The sequence below is a fragment of the Elephantulus edwardii genome, unplaced genomic scaffold (genome assembly GCF_000299155.1).
Source record: "Elephantulus edwardii isolate Elephantulus edwardi_28Jun2011 unplaced genomic scaffold, EleEdw1.0 scaffold00044, whole genome shotgun sequence".
Classification (NCBI taxonomy): domain Eukaryota; kingdom Metazoa; phylum Chordata; class Mammalia; order Macroscelidea; family Macroscelididae; genus Elephantulus; species Elephantulus edwardii.
In genome coordinates this window covers 6,775,593-6,799,448 of record NW_006399794.1, presented here as the reverse complement: position 1 = coordinate 6,799,448, position 23,856 = coordinate 6,775,593, and the positions used below count along the sequence as shown (strand labels likewise).

Sequence of the window (23,856 nt, the reverse complement as noted above, 5' to 3'; positions counted from 1 at the left end):
AAAAGGTAGAATAGGTTCAGCTGAGTGTAGGTGATGAATTTTATCTTGGAAATAATTCATTCAAGAAACATTTATCATCTGTTGATAAATGTTATTTCCAACACCAATAATGCTGCTTTACTACAGGGTTTGAAATCTGTTGGAATTGCCAGACACAGATCTCACAGAACCATACTCACAGTTAGGGAGTTTGTTAGGGAAGTTAATTGGTTATAATTCAGGTTGAAAACAGGCTATAATTGAGTCTAGCTAGCTTCTCAAGCATATTTGCAGGGCCACTGACCTTCAGCCTCACAGCATAGATTAGTGTTAAAGTTTCCTTATTCCCACCATTTATGGCATCTTGCCTCAGTCTTCCAGCAACCTTGAGTGAAGATCCCTAGCTCTGGCTCCTTGTGGCAGTAGTCCAAAGTCAGTTCTGTCTCATGTTAGTCCCTGGTTCTCTGTGAGGCTGCTAATGGACCTCTTTTCCAACCATCCAGTTAGACATGATTTCTCATAATGCTTTTGCCAACTGTCTTCTTTACAGGTAATTAAATTTTCTGTTACTTTTCCTGACACACATTTTTTTAAACATCACAGTATTGTTTATTATGTGAATTTTTATAATACAGAAATGCAATATATGAATACAGCTAAGTGAAGAATGGTGACTTTCCCCTTGCCATTTAAGAGGTCATGATTCCCATTTCTAGTAAAATAAAGAGATAGCACATAGGCAGAAACAAATCCCTGACCTTGAAGGTCCTGAACTATATTCTCTGCTTCCTCTTCTTTGCTGGTAATGAGATCCTTGCCTTCACTGTTAAACTAATTCAATTTAACTTGGTGTGGTGGAGAAAACGGACCAATTTAATAATGCTTAGTCCATATATAATCTATTTTGGGTTTTCACCAGGTCATGTAATGAAAGTCAAAACTAGGAAAGCCATGCTAAATAATAAACCCAGGACACCACACAAATGGAAAGTGAAAAGGGTCTAATTAGGGAATGGTCACGATATAATCTTCTACCATGAATCTATGTACAAAGTACATCTTGAAAGTAAGGTACATGTATGAAAAGCAAGTCTCTTAAGTATTTGCTGAGTATACGCATACTAAGAAATATGTGTACAATAAAATCCCATATGTACCAAATATGTCTTCAAAAAGCTTATATTCCAGCAATCCATGCCAGAAACCTGTAGTTTCATAAACATATACATCATGAATGTCAGGGCTGTTGGCAGAGACTGCACCCTTACTGCTTCCCCGCTAATCTCAGATTATGTCATACTTTCAGGATGTGGATTACTCACTGGCATTGGTCATGCTTCTCCAGAGAGAACATTTTGCTGACCCAGGACAGAAATTACAACACTCTGATTGTGATTCCTAGATTCTTTCCTTTGTTTTTGTATCCTTGGGCTAGATACTGTGTTTAATAGCAAACATGTCTGGGCATAATACTGACTTCCAAGTAAACTTCATTACTTAAACATATAATTGAGCTATATCCTAATCAATATAAGTTTTCTTATGTCTGAAAAGTTTTATTAAATACATTCAAAACATTTTCATTTCCCTTTTCATATAAGCTTTAAAAATAAGTTTCTGAAACTGCATATTTTATTCTGACATATTTTACTCCTTTACTCAGTAACTTGTACAATTTTAAACAGGATTTTTCTCTTTAAAATAAGGTTGCATATAATGTGAAAATTGCAATATTATATCAGAAATTATATTCAAAAGGCAAATAAATTGATAATTATACAAAATAAAAACAAGTGGCCCATAGATCAAAGAAAAGCAGAAATTTTAGTTGATTCTTTAAATGAGAAATGTTCTGGAAACTTACCTCTCACCATCAGGTCCCACTCTGTTGATTAATTTTTCCATGGCTTCCTCTGTCTCTTTCAGTTTTTCTTGCAATTGAGCAAGCTCAAAATTGGCTGAAAAATAAGTATCAACCTAAGAACCACCACTGACAACTCACTAAGCCCTTTCTGAAACACAGCTAGCTGTGATGGTCTACAATAATCCAGGGTGCTCTGAGACTCAGAGGATAGACTCAAAAATTCCCCAGCTAATCCTATCCAGACAAAAAGGGTAATGAAGTCTGGGCAGAGAGATCTGTAAGACATGGTTAGTGGGGGATGAGCAAATCACTCCCTTTAACACAAAGAAATTCAGCAGGACTGGCTAAAGAAAATACATAAAAAAGAAGACACACTTCTGTAAATTACCAAGAAGACATGAAAAAGATGAACGTACTCTTAAGAATACAAATGTTTGATTGTAAAGAATGAGATCTATAAGGTATTTTGAAGTTAGACCCTGAAAGAAGCAATATTTCACCTGCACCTAAGGTGTGAAGACACAGCTGGCAGGTAATAGTTTAAATGTTAAGCTTCTTCAACAGAGGTAATCTTCAACTGAGAATGAGACATCCTCCAAGGTCTTCTACCCCTGCTGTCTCAGGGACCTCGAAGGATCCTTCCTGAAGAACCCCACCTCCCAGAAGCAGTTTTTTAAACGATGGGTTAGTATGGAACACATCTATCTATTAGAACAACACGATCTATCAACATCTACCTACTGACAACAAAAGGCCATAAATGTAGAACAGAAAATAATTAATCAATTAGCACACGAAATAAAATTTAAAGCAGTAATGAAGTTATTATAAAGATAATATAGTTTTAAAATATTTTACACCAGAGTACTCTTCTACTTAGATATATTAAGAGAATCATTACAAAATGTATGATTTTAAAAGCCCCTTAATGGCCTAAGAATATACTCTTAGCATGCAGTTAACACTGATAAGTATTTAGAAAATAAGAGTGATAGTATGTACTTAGCTTATTTTTATATTGTGTATAATTCAAAATCAAAAGATAAGAAACTGATATAATTATATTAATCATAATTATTGAAACAACTGCTTTTAAGAATTTTATTTATTTAGTTTTCTTTTAATTGCATTACATGACAGGATACAGAAACTGCTAGTCTTTACAGAGCCATACCGTTTTTAAAATTATTTTACTGATGCATTTAATATCCTTGGTAGTTAGACACTATTTCAGCTAAGAACTTAACAGCTAGCTTAAAGGATTCTGTAACCATTTAAGATTTCCCAAAACTATCCAGAATATGACCAGACTTTATTCCTCTAGGAAGCTCTAGTAGCTAAGCAGGTAAAGAGTTGCACTGCCAACCCAAGGCAGGTGGTTCAAATCTATTAGCTGCTCTGCAGAAGAAATTCAATCTCCTCTTGTGTGATATATAGCTTCTGAAAACTTACTGGAGGGTCAGCTATGAATTGGTTCCTATTTGATAGCACATGACTACAATGTTATCTAGTTCTACAGAAAATCCAGGAAGAAATTAAAAAAGCACTTATGCCCCAGGGAAGATGCTTCAGTGGCTCAACTACACATCACAGTTCATTCTGATGAAGTCTTTTTCCTCTTAACCTTCTAATAAGGCTTCATTATCCACAAGATGTTGTTGCTGATATGTGTGTCAAGTACCTGTGACTCACAGAGACCCTATGAATAACAGCTCTGAACCCAGCTCTATCCTGAGCCAATCTCACTGTCCCCAACATATCTACCCCTATTACCTCAGTTACTGTGTCAATCCAGCTCATTTAGGGTTTTTATCTCTTGTGTTGTCCCTCCACCCTTCCAAGCATGAAATCCTTCTCCAAGAACTGGTCCCTTCTGGTAACATGCCGAAAGAATGTGAAATGGAGCTTCAAAATCCTTGCCTCCAAGGAATAATCTGGTTTCACCCTCTTCAGGACAGACCTGTTTATTCTATTGGCAGTCTATGGTATGTTCAAGACTCTTCTCCAGCACAATTCAAAAGCATATTCGATAGCACATGCCAACAATGTTATCTAGTCCTACAGAAAACGCAGCAGGAAATTTAAAAAGCAGTTATGACCTTTGTCATTGTCGAGTTCTTTGATACAAAGCAAGTAATTGGAAGGATCATGGTCTGAATCAGGCTCACCTAAGTCTCCAGCCTGACATCATTGCTCTTTAGAACTCTGGAGAGGTCCTTGACAGCAGATTTTCCTAATGTATTTTGTCTTTAGATTTCCTGACTGCTGGTGCCAAGAGTGTTGATTGTAGACCCAAGCAAGCTGTCAACAATCTCAATCTCTTCTCCATCTATTGTGGTGCTGCCAATTGGCCCAGTGATGAGAATCTTTGTCTTCTTGATGTTGAGCTTCAATTCATATTGCAGACTACAGTCCCTGACCTTCTGAAGCAAATGCTTCAGGTGCTTCTCAGTTTCAGCAAGCAAGGTTGTTCATCTGGATATCTCAGGTTGCAGATGAGTCTTCCTCCAATCCTGATGCCAATTTCTTCATCAGAAAGTGCAGCCTCCCAAATGATCTGTTCTGCATATAGATTGAAAAGGTATGGAGATAGGAGGTATCTTTGACGTATTCTTTTCCTGATTTTGAACCATGCAATGTTCCCTTGCTCTGCACTGAAGACAGGATAAAGTAGTTTAATTTCCAATGATATGGTCATAATTTACTTTCTAATGAGGATGTCTTTTCCACAGCTGTCATGTGTGATCACTCTTCAAAGTCCATAAACTCAAAATCACTTGGTTATCTGTTGTGTCTTATTGAAACTACCTTATCTACCTGATGGACCTCTTTTTCCAACCACCCAGTTAGACATGATTTCTCATAATGCTTTTGCCAACTGTCTTCTTTACAGGTAATTAAATTTTCTGTTACTTTTCCTGACACACATTTTTTTAAACATCACAGTATTGTTTATTATGTGAATTTTTATAATACAGAAATGCAATATATGAATACAGCTAAGTGAAGAATGGTGACTTTCCCCTTGCCATTTAAGAGGTCATGATTCCCATTTCTAGTAAAATAAAGAGATAGCACATAGGCAGAAACAAGTTGCTCCTTAGTTTCACAATTTTGCCTAGAAATGATCAGTAAATGCATTCCCCCTCCACCTGTTACTTACCACAGAGTGTAAAAAGGGAGTTAAAGGAAGGTTTGTTGGTTTCTATCATATAAAAGATGCCATATTCTATTTTAGCAGGGCCAAGGGCCAATATGTAGAAAATATCTAAATTAAACATTATTAAAAAAATGAAGCAGTAATGAGATTCTGACTAACAAGGGTACTAAATGAGAAAATATATATTTAAGGAATTCAAAACAGACAAACAAAAATGGTTGTTATAGAAGAGCTCTAGGTGCACGGTAAGCATTGTAGGGTTTTTCCCCTATGTGTATTTTTAAACAATGGAAGTGTCAAAAATAGGGTCAATTGTGTTAGACTAAGTGATATGGGATATAACAACAAGTGATACTGTTGTATATGCTGCACTGCATGGAACTTTGCATTTTAATTATTACAGAGAAGCATAGTTTACATCATATTACGGCAGTTCATCCTCAATGAAAACCTTCCACAGTCCTTTTTTTTGGAATATCCTGTAAACAATCAAACCATCAGAACATGACTGTGTAACAGTAAAATGTTTTCTTGCATTAAACTGAAATTATCTGTTTAACCAAAAAAAAAAAGTACTTAAGAGTTGTTACTAAGTGCATAATAAGAGACAATTCGAGGCATCATAATCTCCATCAAGAACAACAACAAAAAAGAAATAAATGGGGGGGGGGGAAAGAACAACAAAAAAATTCTGTCATGCTGTTAAATCCATCATTATGGATAGAATTGGTGCAAACAGGTCAAATAGATCCAAAAAACTCTGATGTCCAAGCTGGCATTATGGCAACTAATACCTAACTGGTGGCCAATTGTTGTTAAGTGCCGTCGAGTTGCAGGTGACTCACAGCGACCCTATGAAGGAGAGTCCTCGACGCTTGGGTGCTTTTCATCCTCTCTCCAGGTTCATAGGGTTTCCGGAGGCAAGCTATTAAGGAAGTGGATGCCACTCCTCCTTCCAAGCTTGTTTTAATCGGGGAGCTCCACCCCACTCTCTGTCTGTATTGAGTAGCCAACCATTAACGCATCTGACACATTGGGGTCACTGTGTTCAGCCTCACAGCAACCACAAGTGACCGTTGTACAGCAACTTGTACACCAAGGCTATACAACCTAGAGGAATGTCTGAACAAAAACTATGAAAGACTGGCCATGGCTGGGGACCAATAGAGAGTTTAAAAGATCTTCCCTTCCTTATTCTTCTCCAAGGTTCTCAAACATTTGAGTTCTGCTATCCTAATATAAGTTGTTAAGCTTCCAAGTTTGCTTTCTCATCTTCAAACTGATGACATTTTCCCTCTCTTTATGCTGTGCTTTCAAATTCTTTTTCATTTGCTCTTGATGTCTTAGAGCTCAGCTTCAGAATCCTTCAATTTCTGCACTTTTTCTTTGACCTTCATCTCAAACAACTGCTCCATCTCCTTCTTCTTCATCTCCTGACACACATTTTATACTATAAATTTTTAGAAAAAAGAGCCATGTTTTCTGCATTTTCATTTCCTCAGGGGGCACAGAATACTCTAGGTAGTCAATACATCCTTGATGACTGTGTTCCAAAAAGTCAAGAGTCAGAAATGTTAAACTCTGTCCCTGAATCTATTAACTGGATTTTGCAATGTTAGGATTTTTCTCCGTTTTCTTCTCTGTAGAATAAAGATACCTGCTATCTTTATTTTTTATTTATTGTATTCTGAAGTTTGAAAATGATAAATAACTCATTTCAAATTAAAAATGCTAATTTCCTAATAGACAAAGCAGTGGAGTATTGGTTTTATACTTTCTCGAGAGCTATCAAAGTTAAAGTGAAAATTTTATTAGACTAATTCAGAGTAACTTAAGAGAAACGTTTTCATGCAAAAGATTATCCCTTTGGCTATACTATAAATGACCAATTCAATACTACTTTGATTATACTAAGAAAAGGAACTTACTAATTTTTCGGTGGTTGTTTCCAGGTGTGGCAGTAGAGTATTTCTGATCTTCTGCAGTTGTTTTTCCTTTTGAGAGCTGAGAATTGAAGGAGGTACAGCACATCAACAGCAGCTCAGAACCTCAGTCATGGAACCCCTCATATTAAATGGGAAAAAAATTAAAAGTGTGGGAGATGAAAATTAAGTCAGAAATAAAATCAAACAACAAATCAAAGCAACATTAAAGAAGCAGCTCTCAAAGCAAAACAAATTACTAAACCATGAGAGAGTCTTCAAGTAAAAAATGGTATCAAGACACAGAAACATTCTTGGAGTCAGCATAAATTAGTGAAAGAATTTCTGGGTAACAACAAACATACCTTACTCAGAAGGGCAAAATGAAACTTTTGCATCCACCTCATAGTATATTAGGCCCACGGCCTGAAAAGTTTGCCTTGAGGTGGAACTTAAATGACACCATGCTTTTAAAAGAGGGCACTCTGCTGGTGCAGTACATTAAGAGCAGGTTTAAAAAAAAAAAAGGTGGAACCTCTCTGGAAGTTCAAACCCATGAAGAAAGATGGGCAGTTTATAGCCTCTCAAAATGTGCTAGAAGGTTAGAAGATTAGCTATGAGTTGGTTCTGACTCAAGAACAATGAAATTGATTATTTCAAGTTTTCAGCTTTTAAAAGATTCAAAGCATTTCTCCCCAAAGCTAAGAAATGCTAATTGCCGGACATGACAGACATTTCTGCCTCAAGATAATCACTGGAGATGATATAAAAAAACAGTACCTTATTTCTGAGGTTGAAGAAACTAAGTGATGCTGACACAATCATTATCTGGCTTCACAGTGACTACCTGGAAGTCAGTCTGCCATTCCTAACAACAAAGAGATTTTTTTTAAGCTAGGAATGAAGCTCTATAAAAACTGTTTTGTCTTTAGACTGCTCACTAGATAAGATCAGAAGATCTAGGTTCAAGTCTGAGTTTTATCTTTTTAGTTGTCAGTTCTAGGCAAATAAAAGGCTTAGGGAGATTTTTCTCAACAGCTAAAATGAAGTAATACTAACTCCTCAGTATTTCAGAAAAAGAAGACATGTTTTATAGGAATGATGGACTAGAAAGAGTTATGAACTATAAAGGTTTTTAATGGTTTCCAGAGATAGATGACCAAAATTACTCCACTTACCTTAAATAAAATGTAAAGTATATATAAGAAAATCCCAAAACCATAGATTGGAATAATCTGTCCCATCAGGCCTCTTCCACTACCTCCTCCTCCAGTACCTCCACCTGGTCCTTTGGCCTTTGCAAACGCCTCTGCCAGATGAGACCTCTGGAATCGGGCACCAGTGGTTTGGCCATCAGAAGGTGTATGGTGATGATGCATCATGGGTGGCAATCGACCCAGTTTTCCTAAGAAAATAAATGAGTCTGTCTTTACTTCTCTTACTATTATGAATATCATTACTAACAATGTATGGTATGCATTTAAGTATAAATAACAGAAGCCAACTCACAAGTTTTAAAAACTCCAACAACTTGATCAAACAGATTCCAAATGTGATGTGGTAGTCTCTAGCTATACATCAAGACCATTTTTCTTCCTTTTGGCATTGCAATTAGAGTACATTTCATAACTTTCCATGGACTTACATGTGGCTGTGACTGAATGCCAGCCAAAGGAACCAAAATCTCTTATGTATTAAACTCCATACTGCAGGCTAGATGTGGAGACCCAGGAAGTCATGTGTTGAAAAATGAAAGAGTTTCCATCAGCTTGAGTTCCTGAATAATAATAATCTGGTACAGAATCCTCCATTATTGTTACCCCAGTAACTTAGAATCTGGAAATATTCACGTGAGTGAGACATTTATATTGTCTTAGGACCATTAAACATTAATATCACATGCAAGCAAAATCTTGCTAATGATTATTTAAAAATGGCTAACACAGTTTATTGGCAGGGACCTGCCAGAAATCCAAGGCAGATTTGGAAGAGAACATGGAACCAGAGCTACCACTGCTAATGTCTGATGGATGTTTGGCAGAAAGCAGAGAATATAAGAATATAAGAAGGCTGTCTATTTGTTTTATTGACTATGCAAGAGCGTTTAAATGTGAAGATCACAACAAATTATGGATAACACTGAGAAGAATGGGAATTCCAGAACACTTAATCGTGCTCTTGCAAAATTCATGCCCAGACCAAAAAGCTGTTGTCTAAACAGAGCAAGGGAACACAGCATGGTTTAAAATCAATAATAGTGTGTATCAAGACTATCTTTTCTCCATACCTATTCAATTTGTATGCTAAATAAATCATTCATAAAGCTGAACTTTATGAAGAACAATGTGACATCAAGATCAGGGCAAAATCCATCTACCTGTGCTATGCAGATGACACAACCTTGCTCACCCAAAGTGAAGAAGACTTGAAGGACTTGCTGTAGAAGATCAAAGACTACAGCCTTAAATATGGACTATACCTCAGCATCAAGAAAACAAAAACTCTTATCACTAGGTCACTGGACCAAGAGGAAGCATCATGTTAAGATGGAGAAAAGGTTGACACCCTCAACAACTTCATTTTACTTAGATCCAAAATTAACATGCTTGGTATCTCAGCAGTCAGGAAATCAGGAGACTTATTGCACTGGGAAAGTCTGCAGTTAAGGATCTCTCTAAGTTCTTGAGAAGTAATGATGTCAGTTTGAGGACTAAGATGTATCTGGTTGAGACCATGGTCTTTCTGAGAGCTGGACAATGAATAAGGATGACAGAAGAAAAATGGATGCCTTTGAGCTGTGGAGATGAGTGCTGAACATCCCATGGACTTCCAAAAGAGCAAAGAAATATTTCTTGGACAGAGTACATCCAGAATACTCTTTAGAGGCAAAGCTGATGAGGTTTTTCCTCACATCCTTTAGGCATGTTCCCAGGAGGGGGTATTCTTTGGAGAGGGATATGATGCTCAAAAAGGTAGAGAGTCAGCAAAGGAGAGGAAGACCTTCAGCCAGGTAGACGTGGTGACTGCTCCAATGGACTCTAATGTGCCAGGAAGTGTGAGGATGGCACAGGATATGACAGGGTTTAGATCCATTGTTTACGAAGTCGCTATGGGTTACACTCAACTCGACAGCACCTGCAAAAACAAAGTATGGAAATTATTGAACAATATCACATGCAACCAAAATCCTGCTGAAGATGATCCAAAAACAACTGAAATAGTACATCACCAGAGAGCTGCCAGAAATACAAGCTGGCTTTAGAAGAGGCCATGGCAGTAGGAATATCACTGCCAATGTCAGATGGATCTTGGCTGAAAGCAGAGAGTACCAAAAAGATGTCTATTTGTGCTTTATTGACTATGCAAATCACAACAATTTGTGGCAAACATTAAGAAGGGAATCCCAGAACAGTTGATTGTGCTCATGTGAAACCCACATCTAGATCAGGAAGCTATTGTACGAACAGAACAAAGGAATAATACATGGTTTAAAATCAAGAAAGGATTGTGTCAGAGATGTATCCATTCCCCACACCTTTTCAATTTTGACAGGGTGGACTTTATAAAGAAGAATGTGGCACCAAGACTGGAGAAGACTCATCAATAATCTGTGTTATGCAGATGACATAACCTTGTTCCCCGAAACTGAAGAGAGATTGAAGCATGTGCTGCAGAAGGTCAAGGACTGCAGTCTTCAATATGAATTGAAGCTCAACATCAAGAAAACAAAGATTCTCTGTGCCAAGCGGCAGCATCATGATAGATGGAGAAGATTAAGATAGATTAAAATTGTTAACAATTTCAGCTTGCTTGGTTCCACAATCAACACTCTTGGCACCAGCAGCCAGGAAATCAAAAGATGAGTTGCTTTAGGAAAGTCTGCTGTCAGGGACCTTTCCAGGGTGCTAAGGAGCAATGATGTCAATCTGAAGATTAAGATATGCCTGATCTAGGCATGGTCTTCTTAGTAGCTTGTCATTCATGTGAGAACTGGATAATGACTAAGGATGAAAAAACCTTGAGTTGTGGTACTGGAAAAGAGTACTGAACACATCAGCTTGCCAAGAGAACAGGTCTATCATAGAGAGGGTAAAACCAGGTTGCTCCTTGAAGGCAAGGATTTCAAAACTCTTTCACATACTTTGGGCATGTAGCCAGGAGGGACCAGTGCTTGGAGAAGGACATCATACTTGAAAGAGTAGAGGATTGGCACAGGGAAAGAAGATCCTAGAGAAGATGCTCTGACACAGTGATGTGGCAAAGGGAGCTGGTGTGTCAGAGACGGTGAGACTGGCTCAGGAAAAGGCAGGGTTCAGAGCTATTCATGGGGTTGCTATGAGTCACAGTCAACTCAACAGCTCAAAATAATATCACAATTCAAATGCATCAATTCTTCTTCTGTTTTCCTTATTCACTGTCCAACTTTAACATTCATATGAGGCAACTGAAAATATCATAGCTTAGTGTCCAAAGTGTCATTCTTGTTGCTGTTATGTGTCGTCGAGTCACTTGCGACTCACAGCGACCCTATGTACAACAGTCCTAAACTCTGCTCTGTCCTGTGCCAATCGCATTGTCTCTGACACTCCCATCCCGATTACCCCAGTCACTGAATCAATCCACCTCATAGAGGGTCTTCCCCTCCTGTGCTGTCCCTCCACCCTCCCAAGCATGATGTCCCTCTCCAAGGACCGGTCCCTCCTTACAACATGTCCAAGGTATGTTAGACGAAGCCTCAGAATCCTTGCCTCCAGGGAGCCTCCCAGTTTAACCTTTTCGAGGATGAATCTGTTTGTTTCATTCTTACTCTTTTAATATTTTGTTATTTTTTTAAAAAATTTGAGTGAAAATTTACAAAACATGGGGTTTTTATTCAAACATTCGTATCATACACATTATTTTATAACATTCATTATAATTTATTAATGTAATAATTAATTCTAATGTCTGACCAACTCATTAATGTAGATTGCCTGTCCCTTCATCCAATTGATCCTTTTTTTTTTACTTTCCTCTCCCTCTCATCCCATACCTGTTAACCATTAAGAATATTTCTGAATCAAAACAATTATGAGATATCATCTCAACCCAGTAAGAATAGCAAAATTTAACAAAATAGCAAGCAACAAATGCTGGCGAGGTTGTGGAGGAACTGGAACCCTTATCCACTGTTGGTGGAACTGTAAAATGGTGCAACCACTGTGGAAGGCAGTATGGCGCTTTCTCAAAAAGTTGTAAACAGAGATACCATTTGACCCAGCAATTCCACTACTGGGAATATACCCCTAAGAGACCGTAACTGCCACCCAAGCAGATATATGCACACCCATGTTTATCACGGCTTTGTTCACAACAGCAAGGAGTTGGAAACAACCTAAGTGTCCATCAACAAACAAATGGATAGAAAAGCTGTGGTATATTCACACAACGGAATACTACACTGAAAAACAAGGAAGTCATGCAATATTATTTAAAATGGGTGACCCTGGAGGACATTATGCTGAGTCAAGTGTCCCAGTCACAAAGGGACAAATACTGCATGGTGCCACTGTTGTAAAACAGGACTGACATCGGGGTTGAGGGGAGACTGAGAAAGATGGGTTAAATAATGTATAGTGCATTGAAACAGATGAGGGAGAAAACTATTTAAAAGGGATATGTGATTAGGTATTTTTGTCATGACGGGTGTCCAGAGCGAAGGCTGCATAGTGGAGAAGACCTGGGGGGAAGAACTGTAAGACAATAAAAGAATTTTCCTTTTACTTTTCATAGAGGGAGTATACTAGGGGGATGGGGTTGGGCAGAGAGGAAAGTGCAACAACGAATGAATGGACATCCAAAGTCTCTGTAAATTTTCATGGAAATTAATAATAATTAATAAACACACACACACACAAACACAGAATATTTCTGGATGAGCATAAATCTTTCCTTAGCTCTTCAGTCCATATGTTAAGTTAAGCAAGCCTCAATCAATTAAAAATATAGACGTTACAAAGCCATCTTGGACAGTTGCAGTGCTATAAAATTTGAAGCTAACAACACATGTCTTTGCTTTGACACACCAGCTCCCACTGCCAGTCACTGTGTCAATGCATCTCCTCTAGGATCTTCTTCCCCTGCACCAACCCTCTACCCTTTCAAGTATGATGATGTCCTTTACAAAGCCATCTTGGACAGTCACAATGCTATAAAACTAGAAGCCAACAACAGGAAGATTGGAAAAAAATCAATGGAAACAAAGTAACACTATTCAAACACCACTCTATAACAGAAGAAATTGTAAAATAAATGAAAAAATTTCTTGAAACAAATGAGAATGAAAACATAACACTTCAAAACCTTGGAGACATAGCCAAATTAGTATTTAGAGCCTGATTTATAGCAATAAATACACATATTTTAAAAACATTAAAGCAGAAATAAACAAAATAGAAAAAACATAGGAAGACTCAGTAAGAAGGTGGTTTTTTTAAGGGATTAATAAAATTGACAAATCTAATGAAGCCCTATCAATAATCTGCATTATGCAGATGACACAACCCTACTCGCTGAAACTGAGGAGGACCTCATGCACTTGCTGCAGAGGGTCAAAGACTACAGCCTTCAGTATGGACTGAGGCTCAATGTCAAGAAGACAAAAATTCTCACCACTGGACCAATCGGTAGCATCAGGATGGATGGTGAAGAGATTGAGATTGTTCACAGCTTCCATTTGCTTGGCTCCACCGTCAACACTCTTGGCACCAGCAGCCAGGAAATCAAAAAACGTATTGCGATGGGAAAGTCTGCTGTTAGGGACCTCTCTAAAGTACTAAAGAGCAACGGTGTCTCTCTGGAGACTAAGGTGCGCCTGATACAGGCCATGGTTTTTGCAATCACTTGTTATGCATCAGAGAGTTGGACAATGACTAGGGAGGATAGAAGGAGAATTGACGCCTTTGAGCTGTGGTGCTGGAGAGGAGTACTGAATGTACCATGGACTGCCAAGAAAACAAACAGATTCATCCTAGAGAGGGTTAAAACAGGCTGCTCCTTGGAGGCAAGGATTCTGGGGCTTCGTCTGACATACTTTGGACATGTTGTAAGGAGAGACAGGTCTTTAGAGAGGGACATCATGCTGGGTAGAGTGGAGGGACAGCACAGGAGGGGAAGACCCTCTATGAGGTGGATTGATTCAGTGACTGGGGTAATCGGGATGGGTGTGTCAGGGGCAATGAGATTGGCACAGGATAAAGCAGGGTTTATGGCTGTTGTACATAGGGTCGCTGTGAGTCACAAATGACTTTACGGCACATAACAACACAACACCAACAACAATGAAGCCCTGGCAAATTTAATGAAGAAGACACAAATAACATGAATTAGAAATTAAGTTAGTAACATCACAACAGTACCAAATGAAAGGAAAAAGACCACCATAGAATCCTAAGAAGAGCTGTAGGGGACTCAGGTGGCTTTGTGATACAGAGATGTGTTGTCAACTGAAAGGCAGGTGGTTTGAGTCCACCAGCAGCTCCAAGGGAGAAAGAAGGGCTGTCTATTCACATGTGATTTACAGTTCCTGAATGCCAATGGAGCGTCAGCAATGAGTCAATGGCACATAACAACATGAAGAACTGTAGGGAGCTCTCATGGTGTAGTCTGTAGGGAGTTGTGGCTTTGAGGGAGGAACATGGCCAAAGAAAGGAAGAAAACAATCACTTCTTTAGAAATTCACTGCCTATCTAAATTAACATAGGCAAAGCAGAAAATTTTAACAGACCCATCCCAAAAGAAGAAAACGGAATAGATTATAAAAAAATATTTCCAACCAGAAAAGCTGTGGCCCCACCAGCTTCATTGGTAAATTCTATCATTCAGAGAAGAACAGCAATTCTAACTCAAATTATTTCAAAAGACAGGAAAAGCTGAAATACTCTGGAATTCATTCTATGAAGCAAAGACAACCCAAATACCAAAGCCAGGCAAAGACATCCCTAAAAAATAAAATTATATATCAGTAACTCTTAGGAACATAGACAAAAAAATATTCAGCAAAATCTTACCCAATTCAATCTAATATAATATAAAGGAAAAAAAATCTCTCTTCATTAACAGGATTCATATCACGTATGCAAGGATAGTTCAACAAAAGAAAAACAGTGTTAATATATCACATAAATGAAAGGAAAAGAACCACATGATCATTAAAGCAGAAAAGGCATTTGACATTATACACTGTTGGTGAGATTGTAAAATGGTACAATGACTCTAGAAGGCAGTTTGGCATTTCCTCAAAAACCTCAACAAAGAAATTCCATATGACACAGCTTGGAGTATACCCCGAGCAAATTAGAACTGAGGCACAAATGGAGATTTGTACACCAATGTTTATGGCATGTTATTCACCACTGCAAGACCACGGAAACAGCCCAAATATCCAACCACCATCAAATGGATTGAGAAATTATGATACCATTCACACGATGGAATACTATGTAGTGCATGTAGGAGCAATGATTTCGAAAATCATACCAAACTTTGGAGGGACTGGAGATCATTTTGTTAAGTGAACTCAGTCCCAAAAGGACAAACACTGTATAAGATCATTACTGTAGAAACATGTATGTGGATCCAAGGGAGGTGGAGTGGGAGCAGAGGGGTAAGGATAGGAGTAGGGTGGTAATCATAGGGTCACACAACTTGATATGTGGAGGAAGGGGAGGGTATTAAAAAAAGGAAATGGGAATGATCCAGTGTGAAAATCAATGTATATAAACTTTGTCAGTAAATGAGTACAAAATAAAAATTTTATTTAAAGAAAAAGTGACAAAATTCAACAATCTTTCCTGATAGAAATAGTCAACAAAATAGGAACCAAAAATCAATGTCAACATAATCAAAAGTGTATGTACAAAACTAACAACTAATATTACTCTTAAGAGAGAGAATGAAGGCATTTCTCTTGTAAATGTGAACCAGGTAAGAATGTCCTTTTACCATTACTTCTATTCAATATTGTATTAGAAGTCCTAGTCAGAGCAATGATGCAAGAAAAGAATATACAAGACATGTAAATTGGCAAAGAGATAGGAAAACATAGGAAAATCTCAGAGAACTGGACAATAACTCAGGAGGACAGAAGAATCAATGTCTTTGAGTCGTGGTGCTGGAGAAGAATACTGAATATACAGGGGACTGCAGGAGAACAAACAAGTCTGTCCTGGAAAGGGTGAAACCAAATCCTTGGAGGAAAGGATTTGGAAACTCTGTCTTACATACTTTGGGCATGTGGCCAGGAAAAACCCGTCCTTGGAGGGCATCATGCTTGGAAGGGTGAAAAGACAGCACAGGAGAGGAAGACTCTGGAAGAAAGGGACTGACAATAGTAATTGGGGTAATAGGATCAGGTATGTTAGAGACAGTGAGATTGGCTCAGGATAGAGCTGTTGTGCATTGAGTCAGCATGAGTCACAGTCAACTTGATGGCATGTAACAACAACCACCAGGTTAATGCAGGAGGACGATGAGCAGTCTCCTCCTGTGTGATTAACTGCCTCTGAAAACCTAATGGAGAGTCACTTATGACTTATTTCTGACTTAAAGGCATGCAACAAAAACCATACTAGATTAACAGAGAAATCTTGTGGCCTAGTGGGAAGGAGCTGCACTACCATCCCAAGGTTCAAATCCACCAGCTGCTTTGCAGGAGAAAGATGGGCAATCTCCTCCTGTGCTATCAAACTACCTCTGAAAACCAGCTGGAGGGTCAGTTATGAATGAATCGGTTCTGACTTGATGACACACAACAACAGGTTAACAGTTTCACAAGTTTAAATATTCTGTAGACAGAATTCTTTCTGTGTTCAATCTTCCCATCACTCCTTGGTGCTTAGTACTTTCCATTTACAGTACTGATAATTTTGTAAATAAACTAGTAGAGTTAAAAAAAAAGAGCACTCTACTACCTAATAAAATAAATAAAATGCTAAAATAAAAATTATGTCTAGAATTAAAGTGTATCTGACCAAAAAATCCACAAAAAACCCAACCCCAAAACAACAACAAAAACCTCCAAATGGTGAAACTACAGCCAGTATATGCACAAGTTACAGGGAAGAGAAAGTTCACAGGGAGCTGTCCAACAGTCAACAGGCTGAATATCTGAGAAAGGTTTCAGACACTACAAAATCAGCTCACAAAGATGTAACAGAGATCAATGAGAGACAGAAGTTACTTGGAAAAGCTCAAGATCTCAAGAAAATTGTCCAAATTCCTTCTCTCATTCTTTGGTGCTCATGCCTTTACACTTCTGGTTGTGTAATTCTCCTTTTTCTTCTAATACAGGTATAGCACTGGTCTGTTCATTTCCTGTACAGAGGTGGTTGCTGTTTTGCCAAACACTGTGACACTGACGTGTCAAATGTGATAAAGATTACCCATGGTGGTCAGTGTTTGGTGGCGCTCCCCAATTTAAACATTTTTGGAAGCAGGAGTGGCATCCACTTCCAAAATAGCTTGCCTACGGAAACTCTATGAACCTGGAGAAACGATGAAAGTTATATAAGAGTTCAGGTCTTTTGATCATAGGGGTCTCTATGAGTCGTCTACGACTCGACGGCACTTAACAGCAATAGGATGGATTTGTAAATACCATGTCAATAATAAAGCATTAACAAAGAGATGATATTTACGTCTGGAGAATACAGACATTGCTTATTTTCACCTCAGTATTTAAAAGAGGGATATTTTAAATCTTCAACTTGTATTTATTGAGCTACAAAAAGGACCGGAAGTGGTGAGATCCTACTGCAACTGGAAAGCACACAAAGGGTTCAGGTTAAGAATATCAATTCAAAAGATTCACACAAATGCAGGACAGAAAGCACACGTGCACCGAAGGACGGAAATCTAATGGAAAGCTTTCTCAACTCAAATCATCCCAGTCGATGCAGAGCAAGATGAGGTTATGCGCAAAACTCAAGAGCGTCCAGGCACGCGGGCGGGGATGCCTGGCTCCTTCTGGCGGCAGAACCTCGAGGAAGGCCAGGTCCTTGCTGGCACCGGGCCGCTGCCCGCTGATGCCCAGGGAACCTCGTGGCCCTGGGTACATCTCAAACGCCGCCTGCCCCCCTCGCCTGTTCCGTGGGTTTCTAGGTGGGGACCGCAGATTTCGGAGTCCCCATTCCCCTCGTAGCGTCCTTCATTCTCACTGTCGGGCTCAAAGCCCGGCGACAACTCAGGAGACGCCGGCCCCGCCTCGGGGTGGTCCCAGCCCGCTCTTACCTTCGGGCGCCGGCGGCGGCTCCTGCCGCTGTCCGCGGGATAAGAAAGCCTTGGGCAGCAGCAGCGACACGGCCAGGACGAGACCCGAGGCCAGGGCCACCCTCTGCACCGTAGAGTACGCCATCTCTGCTCGCTGTTGCCTCAGGTGATGGATTCCAGCCGGAAGCGGAACTGGAACCACTGCCTGGGCGGCTGCCGCGACCAAACTGCGCGGTGGGCGACGGCGCCGCGCGAGGGACACGGTGCGCACGGCGTTCGCGTGTCGGGCTCCGGGCTGCCCTTCTCTCGGGCTTAGGCATCGCAGTGAGTTGTACCCTCGCCCTCTCTTCGCCCTCTAGTTAGACGTTTAAACAGGTGAAAATGCTGTTAAGAATAAAATCTCTTCCTTCAGTCCTCACTTCCATTTGCACTGTGCATTCTATCGACATCTGGAAGACCTCCTCTTCTTTCCATCCTAACTTTCTTTCCATCCTGCCTTTGAGTCTCTGCGTCATCACAACCAAATCGCTAGACTCTTGGCAATCAGTTTCTTGATTAGCGCAATGAGCTCACTGGTCTTCCTCTCTTGCATAGTCACACAATGGAATACTTTGCTTCATTGAAAAACAAGGAACTCATGAAATATACAAAATGGTGACCCTGGAGGATATTATGCTAAGTAAAATATCTTAGTCACAAAAGGACAAATACTGCATAGTGCCACTGTTGTAAAGAGGGACTGACGTCGGGGGTGGGGGGGAAACTAAGAGGGGATAAATAATGTATATTGTATTGAAATAGATGAGGGAGAGAATTGTTTAGGAGAAATACTTAAGTAGTATTGTCATGACAAAAGTCCAGAAAGCAAGCTGCATAGTTGAGTGGACTGGGATTGTATAACAATGAAAGAATTTTTTTTTTTTTTTTTTTACTTTTCAAAGAGAAAAGTGAACGGGGGTGGGGGGTGGGGCGGAAGGGTGGTCAGGGAGGAATGTGTGCAACAGTGAATGAAAGGAAATCCAGAGTCTCTGCAACCTGTAAACTCTGTAAACAAAGTCATTAAAATAAAAAAAAAATCCATTCTACATTTCTAGTCAGAGGTGATACTTTTTTTAATAATTTTTATTTATTTATTCTTTTTATGTGTGTACCATCAAATTGGATCTGACTGGTACAGGAGGCAATTGTTCCTCCTTCTTCAGCAGAGCATCTGGTGGATTTGAACCGTGCACCTCTGGGATTGCAGTGCAGTTTCCTACCACTAGGCCACCAGAGCTCACCCAGAGGTGATACTTTTAAAACTTTCTTTTTAATGAACCCGATTGGATTGTCTCCTCTGCTTAAAACCTGTCAACATATCATTGTCCTGGGAACAAGGATCCAACCCTTTCCATGACCTCAAGGACCTGCACTGTCCCTAACCAGATCCAAATTGGATCATATACTTTCCCTCTAGCATATTGCTTGCTTTGGGGAAAATGTAACTTGTCCTATCCCATTTGCCTGGAAAATTCTTAACACCTTTTTCACCTGTTAAACTATCTCTGAAGGACAGAATAAAAATAGTTTTATAAAACTTTTCAGCTAACCTCTTCTTCCTCAGCATTCCCACAGTACTTTGTGGTTGACTTTATTGATTAGTTTTACAAACATTAATTTTCTTTTTTTGTTGTGTGTCAGATTCTGAACTTGGCCCTAGATGGTCTGATGAGTCAGATAGGGTCCTTTATAAAGTAAAGAGACAATGAAGTGAGAAAATACAGGAAATATTTCTGGGCTTTTGAATAGTCAGCTCAACTGGAAAGAGTTGCCAAAAAAACCTCCTCAGAGGAGGTGATAATTCAGGTTAGGTTCTGAAGAATGAGCAACTTATTAGGGAGACTTGTGGAGGGGCTAGAAGGATATTTTTAAAAAAAAAAGTAAACAGAGCATAAGTGTGAAAACGAAAAGCTTCCTGATGTATTCAGAAAGTGGCCACTAATTCACTTTGACCATGTGGTAGATTAAAGGACACAGAGTGATAGACTACAAAGATAAGCAGGGACTAGGAGCTCTGGAGGCTTAGTGGTAAGAAATTGTGCTGCCAGTGCAAAGGCACAGAGTTCAAATCTGTGAGCTGCTCCAGGAGAGAAATAAGGGAAGTCTTCTGTGTTATTTGGAATTGTTATTCTGGAAATGTACTAGATCAGCTATAGTTTGGTTGGGATTTGATGGTACTTAATAACAGGAAGACTGTGAAAAGCTTAGCTATAACTTTCAGTTAAACATGACAAACACCTCACAAAAGTGGAAGCACAGTTAAAGTGAAGAAACTATACAATTAAAGGAAATGGGAGACATGACAGAAGACAAAATCTAAAATTATAGGGAGCTCTGGTGGCCTAGTGGTAAGAGGCTGCACTGCAATCCCAGAGGTGTGCAGTTTGAATCCACCAGATGCCTCTGCTGGAGAAGGGGCAATCTCCTGTACCAGTCAGATCTGATTTAACAGTACAGACACACAAAATAATAAAAAATAATAAAATTATAAAATTGTGTAAGATCCATAAGAATAATGTCTACAAGAAATAGAATGCCAGCTATATATGTAATTTAATTTGTAACTTCTTTTTTAGAGAGTAGAAGGAAACAAGTGGTGCTAATTTTAATATATTTCATTTAGCTCAGTAGTCCTGAATGCTATTATTTCAACATGTGTAGCACTAGTCACATTTGTTGTTGTTGTTAAGTGCCATTGGGTCGGAGGTGACTCATAGTGACCCCATAAACGAAAGACCTGGACACCAGTGTATAACTTTCGTCCTTTCTCCAGGTTCATAGGGTTTCCAGAGGCAAGCTATTACAGAAGTGGATGCCACTCCTGCTTCCAAGCTTGTTTTAATAGAGGAGCTCCACCAAACACTGTCCACCATGGGTAACCATTCTCGCAGTTGACTCATTAGTATCACGGTGTTTAGCTTCACAGCAACCACAGTTTACCTCTGTACAGCAAGTGGACATACCGGGATTATACACCCTAGAAGAATGTTTCACAAACAATAAGTAAAGGCAGGCCTGAGGGCTGCAGGCCACTGGGAAATCGTCCTTAGCCTCTGCGAGCAAGGGGAGGTTGTATGGCAGGTCAGCACCCTGGGCGTGTCTCCTCTGCCCAGTCACCCCGTTCCTGATCTCCCTGCTGCTCATCCCTGTGCAGTCTCTCCACGAGGATCCAGCGTCCACTCAGGCCTGGACTCTTCTCTGTGTGGCTCTGGGCTCTGTCCACGCTCCAGGGTGACTCCTCACCCCTGCCCAGCCCCGCAGCCCTCCCTAAACTCCTGGTGGGATGCCGCACACAGAACCATTCACCAGGGAGTGGACGTGCTGCTGACTCCTGGTGACTGTGCGTGTCTGAGCTGCCCTCCATGGGCTCTCCGTGATTGCCAGGTCTTTCCTCCCAGAGTCACCCACCTTTGGCTTGAGAGCATGACTTTCTGTTCATTAGGCCAACTGATCTCTCTCTATGCTGTCGTCGTTGTTGTTGTTATTGTTAAGTGCCGTCAAGTCATAGCAACTCATAGCGACCCCATGAATGAAAGACCTGGACACTGGTATAACTTTCGTTCTTTCTCCAGGAGGCAAGCTTTTACGGAAGTGGTCAGCTTTTACGGAAGTGGTCACATTTAAAGGACTTAATAGCCACATTTGGCGAGTGGATATGCTGCATTGGGAAATTGCAGATGTAGAGCATGGAAAGTGAAATGTCTGTGTAGGAAAAGCCTATAAGATGCAAACTATAAGGAATTCCTGACTTAAAAACGAGGTATTTCAGTTATAGTACACTGCTCTAACATCTGTAGCTTCTTTAGGGGCTGAGATGAATATATTTTATTGTTAGTAATATGTGCTACATACAATGCAACATTTAATTTGTTGGGGTTATCAGTCAACCCGCAAAGACAAAGTTCAAATTTATACAGATACTGATTTTTTTTCCCTCTCTCTCTCTCTGTAATTACAGTCAAGTTGAAACTGACTCATAGCTGACCCTCCAGCAGGTTTTCAGAGGTTGTGTATTTCACAAGAGGAAATTACTCATCTTGCCCCCACAGAAGCTGCTGATGGATTAGAACTGTCAAAGAGGTACCACTTTTAGGTTAGCAGCAGATATTGATAATGAAGATATTTACCTACTAAAGATACTGATAATCAGAGGAAATATCAATGCTGAACTAAAAATAATGAGATATTTCACATGTATCAGAACCATCTTACAATAGAGATATTGGAATGGGATCCCAGTACACGTCAGCAATTATTTGTAATTAGAGGTGCTGAGTCCTTTTAAAGTCAGAAATACCTATGTCTCCTGGTGTCTTTAGTAAGCTCTGATGGCCTGGTCTGTAGTGTGCTGTGCTGCTAACCAAAAAAGGCCATACACCTCTACTGGTTTAAATCCACTAGGAGCTCTCTTTGGGGAAAGATGGGCTGTCTTTACCTACTAAAATCTACAGCCTTGGTTGCTGTTGCAGCTGCCGCCGCGGAGGCTACAATGGCGACTAGACTCGCAGCCTTCCTCAAGAATGCCTGGGACAAGGAGCCGGTGCTGGTCGTGTCCTTCACCATCGCGGGTCTCGCTGTAATTCTGCCCTCGTTAAGCCCCTACACCAAGTATGCCTCCATGATCAATGCGGTCACCCCCTACAGCTACCCAGTGCCCCTCCGAGATGATGGGAACATGCCTGACGTGCCCAACCACCCCCAGGACCCCCTGGGTCCCAGCCTGGAGTGGCTGAAGAAACTGTGAGCACCTCCGAGGATGGGCCCTCCCCTCCAACCCCCAATAAAAACCTGAAAACCAAAAAAAAAAAAAAAAAAATCTACAGCCTTGGAAACCTAATGGTCACTGTGAATCAGAACTGACTCAATGGTAATGAGTAAGTATGCTTACTTGAGAACTTTTCCTCTTAGCTATCATTTTCACCCTCTGAAAATGCTGAGTCAGAGAAACTCTAGGCTCAAAGACAATAAATGCAACCTAGGGAGGTGCGGACTGATGGGAAGTGACCTCTACAAGGTTCAGAAAAATCTGCATGGTTTCCAGGTTACATTATAATTCAAGATCTCTCGTCCTCTCTCTCTCCCTCTTTCCCCCTCTCCCTCTCTCCCTCTTTCCCTCTCAGTGATTATTTTTTTATTGCTGAAGATTTTTAAAAAGAAAATTATTTTATACTGGTTTACTTACAAAGTTCATATACATTGTTTTCACATCAAATCTTTCCCATTCCCTTTACCCACCTGTCCCTCTACCCATCAGATTGTACAACTCTATGATTAGCCCCCCTGTCCATTCTCCTCACTTCTACCCTCTCCCCCTTGGGTGCTCATACACATTTTACTAGTTATCTTTCTATTTCTACAATAATGGTTTATACAGTGTTTGTCCTTAGGGGAATGAGTGAGTTCACTTAGCATAATGCTCTCCAGTCCCTCCCAAGTTAGGCAGTGATTTATAAAAGCATTGCTCCTGCATGCTATATAGTATTCCATCATGTGAATGTACCATAATTCTTGATCCGTTTGATTGTGTATTCAAGATTTCTTAATAATAAACCTGGATTAACTCAGGTTTTATCTCTGAAGTGAGGGCTCAATTTTTCTAATAAGATATCAGTAGAGAACTATAATCTGATAACTTTAATCATTGT

General features: G+C 39.8%; 2 protein-coding genes across 4 annotated transcripts in view; one reads left to right on the top strand and one right to left on the bottom strand.

Annotated features, from left to right (window-relative positions):
- Window positions 1–18,324, bottom strand: part of RIC3 (RIC3 acetylcholine receptor chaperone) — a 36,515-nt gene extending 18,191 nt beyond the window's left edge. The window contains exons 1-4 of one of the 3 annotated variants that reach the window (XM_006885437.1): window positions 18,194–18,324; window positions 8,104–8,330; window positions 6,932–7,007; window positions 1,844–1,937 (exon numbers count right to left, since the gene is read on the bottom strand). In XM_006885437.1, coding sequence (XP_006885499.1) covers window positions 1,844–1,937; window positions 6,932–7,007; window positions 8,104–8,330; window positions 18,194–18,317 — 521 coding nt within the window. In that variant the 5' untranslated portion in view covers window positions 18,318–18,324. The remainder of the gene's footprint in view (window positions 1–1,843; window positions 1,938–6,931; window positions 7,008–8,103; window positions 8,331–18,193) is intronic. The other 2 variants (XM_006885438.1, XM_006885439.1) reach the window with 2 other exon arrangements.
- Window positions 18,325–22,700: 4,376 nt separating this feature from the next.
- LOC102857768 (NADH dehydrogenase [ubiquinone] 1 alpha subcomplex subunit 3-like) lies at window positions 22,701–22,955 on the top strand. The gene has a single exon (XM_006885436.1). It carries the CDS (start codon window positions 22,701–22,703, stop codon window positions 22,953–22,955), a length of 255 nt encoding a protein of 84 aa, XP_006885498.1.
- Window positions 22,956–23,856: the final 901 nt, after the last annotated feature.

What these genes read in the sequence shown, in the direction of transcription:
- LOC102857768 (XM_006885436.1), top strand. Translation starts at nt 22,701, where the DNA reads ATGGCGACTAGACTCGCAGCCTTCCTCAAGAATGCCTGGGACAAGGAG.